This window comes from Cibotium barometz, chromosome 19, assembly GCF_041138505.1.
Source record: "Cibotium barometz isolate CiBa-2024 chromosome 19, ASM4113850v1, whole genome shotgun sequence".
NCBI lineage: Eukaryota > Viridiplantae > Streptophyta > Polypodiopsida > Cyatheales > Cibotiaceae > Cibotium > Cibotium barometz.
This window is the reverse complement of record NC_141064.1, coordinates 55952715-55955097: the sequence shown is the minus strand read 5'-3', so window position 1 is coordinate 55955097 and position 2383 is coordinate 55952715. Positions and strand designations below refer to the sequence as shown.

The 2383-nt window shown below is 46.5% G+C and overlaps 1 protein-coding gene across 1 annotated transcript; it reads right to left on the bottom strand.

Annotated features, from left to right (window-relative positions):
* Nucleotides 1-345: 345 nt before the first annotated feature.
* LOC147628763 (uncharacterized) lies at nt 346-2134 on the bottom strand. The gene is made up of 2 exons (XM_086814002.1): nt 1448-2134; nt 346-639 (listed from the first exon to the last, which is right to left on the bottom strand). Exons 1-2 carry the CDS (start codon nt 1966-1968, stop codon nt 495-497), a joined length of 666 nt encoding a protein of 221 aa, XP_086670128.1. The 5' UTR covers nt 1969-2134; the 3' UTR covers nt 346-494.
* Nucleotides 2135-2383: the final 249 nt, after the last annotated feature.

Genomic DNA, 2383 nt, shown 5'->3' with positions numbered 1-2383 from the left:
TTACGTACATCAAGGGTACTCTCACATGCACGGGTACTCTCACATGCACCATCACATGCAACAAGCGTGATACATTGATGGGTTGGTGCTGTTCAAATTGGGCTGGAGATAACAATGATTCAAGGGAATCGATAGTTGGGTTTTGTATCTCACTTGGTTTAGATTCTTTTTCTTGGACCAACAAGAAGCAACCTACAATGGCATTTTGTTAAAGTGATTCAAAATACTTCATTGCTTATGTCTAATGTTGTTCATTTATATTAAAGGTTGAAACATTGCCATTGCTTAAATTTCAATTTTGAATACAAGAGTCATGGTGCCAATGGCATGATATAATTAATAATGCGCAAAGTATCTAATTAGGTTACATGACTACTACAGATAGTGAATAGACATAGAAAAAGTTGGTAAATAAACAATGTGAAGTAGTGGCTTGGGAAGATGCCTTTACACAAGAGAATGGAGAATATCACAACTTTGGACTCTTGGGTGAATTAGTCAGCCTTGATGTAGAAGACATATATAATGGAGTACGAGGTGACATGCACATCCCCAAATTTAGCACCAGTTGTGGTGGAAGGAGGTAGGCCACCTTTGGATGCAAGTCGTTGTAAGTATGTGACGGCGCCAAGCAAGTCCCTGCACATGATCATCATAATTTTGAGATAAGTACCAAGGTCACTATGCACCTTTATTGGTTTTGAAAGATTGAAGAACGATGTTACTTCTAAGTGAGGTTTGGAAGCCCCTTTGCTATTAGACTAGCAAACCCACTCATGCAACCCTACTTTTGGGGCTTGCCCATGGACATCCATAGCATTTTATTTTCATGTTTTCCCTTCCTTCCTTCCAAAGTCATCATTAGCTTTAAATTTCGAGAATTTTTTAATAACTTTTTGAACTAGGCTTTATGCTTGGAGCGGAGACAAGATGAAAGGTAACAATGAGCTAGGCTTCAAGTAATCTAATCTCGAGCAGCTCAGATTACTTCTAGGTTGAGATTCGTTCGTGCCACCGGCGATGTTGGGTTCACATTATAGATGACCTTGATTTGCTTATATTTCACAAATCGCATATGAGCGTAAGGTAGAGCGTTGTGCTTGGAAGCTTGGGATGCCCCATTTGAATCCGGAGGGTTGTGCCTGCAAATCGAGGTTTTTTAGAAAATCAAGATCAAGATTCGAGGTTATCCCCGACTCTTGATCGTAGATATAATAGGGTGGGGTGATGTGGACCGTAGATCCCATTATGCTCACCCCGTAGCTGAGGGACATTGACAACTTGGGTCACAATGAGGACAGAATCTATAGATTCACACCAACTGCGTGAAGCTGATATCAAGTCTAGACCATGTGGGCTTATATAGAGCTTCCACAGTGGTGGTTTTTCCCATTTTGATATGTTAGGATTTAAATTGTAGTCTTGATTAAAAGTGACGAGAGCTTACTTGTTGCCGCTATGGGAGGTGGCCTCGAAGAGGTTCCAGGTGATGCTGTCGGGGTCGACGGTGACGGCCTGCAGAGAGCGGGCAGTGACGAGGCTGGAGGTGGGCAGGTACGTCTCCCACGAGGGCTGCCCTCCGGCTGCGTCCGGGTGCGCCAAAAAGAAGTGCTGCCCTGCAACAACCTTCTTCACCGACTTCTTTGCCGCGACGTGGCCGCCGCCCAGCTTGCGCCCGCCCACCACCTGCGATCCACTTCTGCTTCTGTTGCCTTCAAGCGGGTAGAGGTCCGCCGTAGCGTTGAAGAGCAACCAGTCGGAGCCGTTGAAGGAGTAGTGCTGCAGCCCGTCTGCGTAGTACGCCACTTGTAGCTTCTGTCCGGACGGCACCTCTATGTCCGCCGGGATGTCCAAGCTGCTCAGAAGCTCGTTGCAATTACTTGCATTCCAATCATTACTATACGCCAAAGCTTGCAGTGCCAATTGCGAGCTCAAGATCACGACAAGGAACAGGAGTAAAGACTTCATGAATGAATGATTAGCAGGAACAATCAGAAGAGGTGGCCGGGATGTAGCAGCTTGTGAGAGGAGTGTGTGTGCGCGCGCGCTTGAGAGAGAGAGAGAGAGAGAGAGAGAGAGAGAGAGAGAGAGAGAAGTGCTTCCAAACACCACAGGTACTCAACAGAGAACGCAAGCTCTATGTAAGAAGAGGTGTGCCTTTGCGTCCAATAAAGGAACGTAATATAGGCTGCTGAAAGCGAACCAGTCAAAAGCGCGTTTAACGAACAGGCTTCATTGGGCAAGTAGAGCCTGTATGACATTACGCTTAGGCGCGGCCGCCCCCCAATGTGGGCCCTCATGAAAGGGGCGAGGTCATAAGCTTGAATGTGTGGGGGCGGAACGCATAAATCAAGAAGCGGGCAGCCGTTCGATCTAAGGCCCA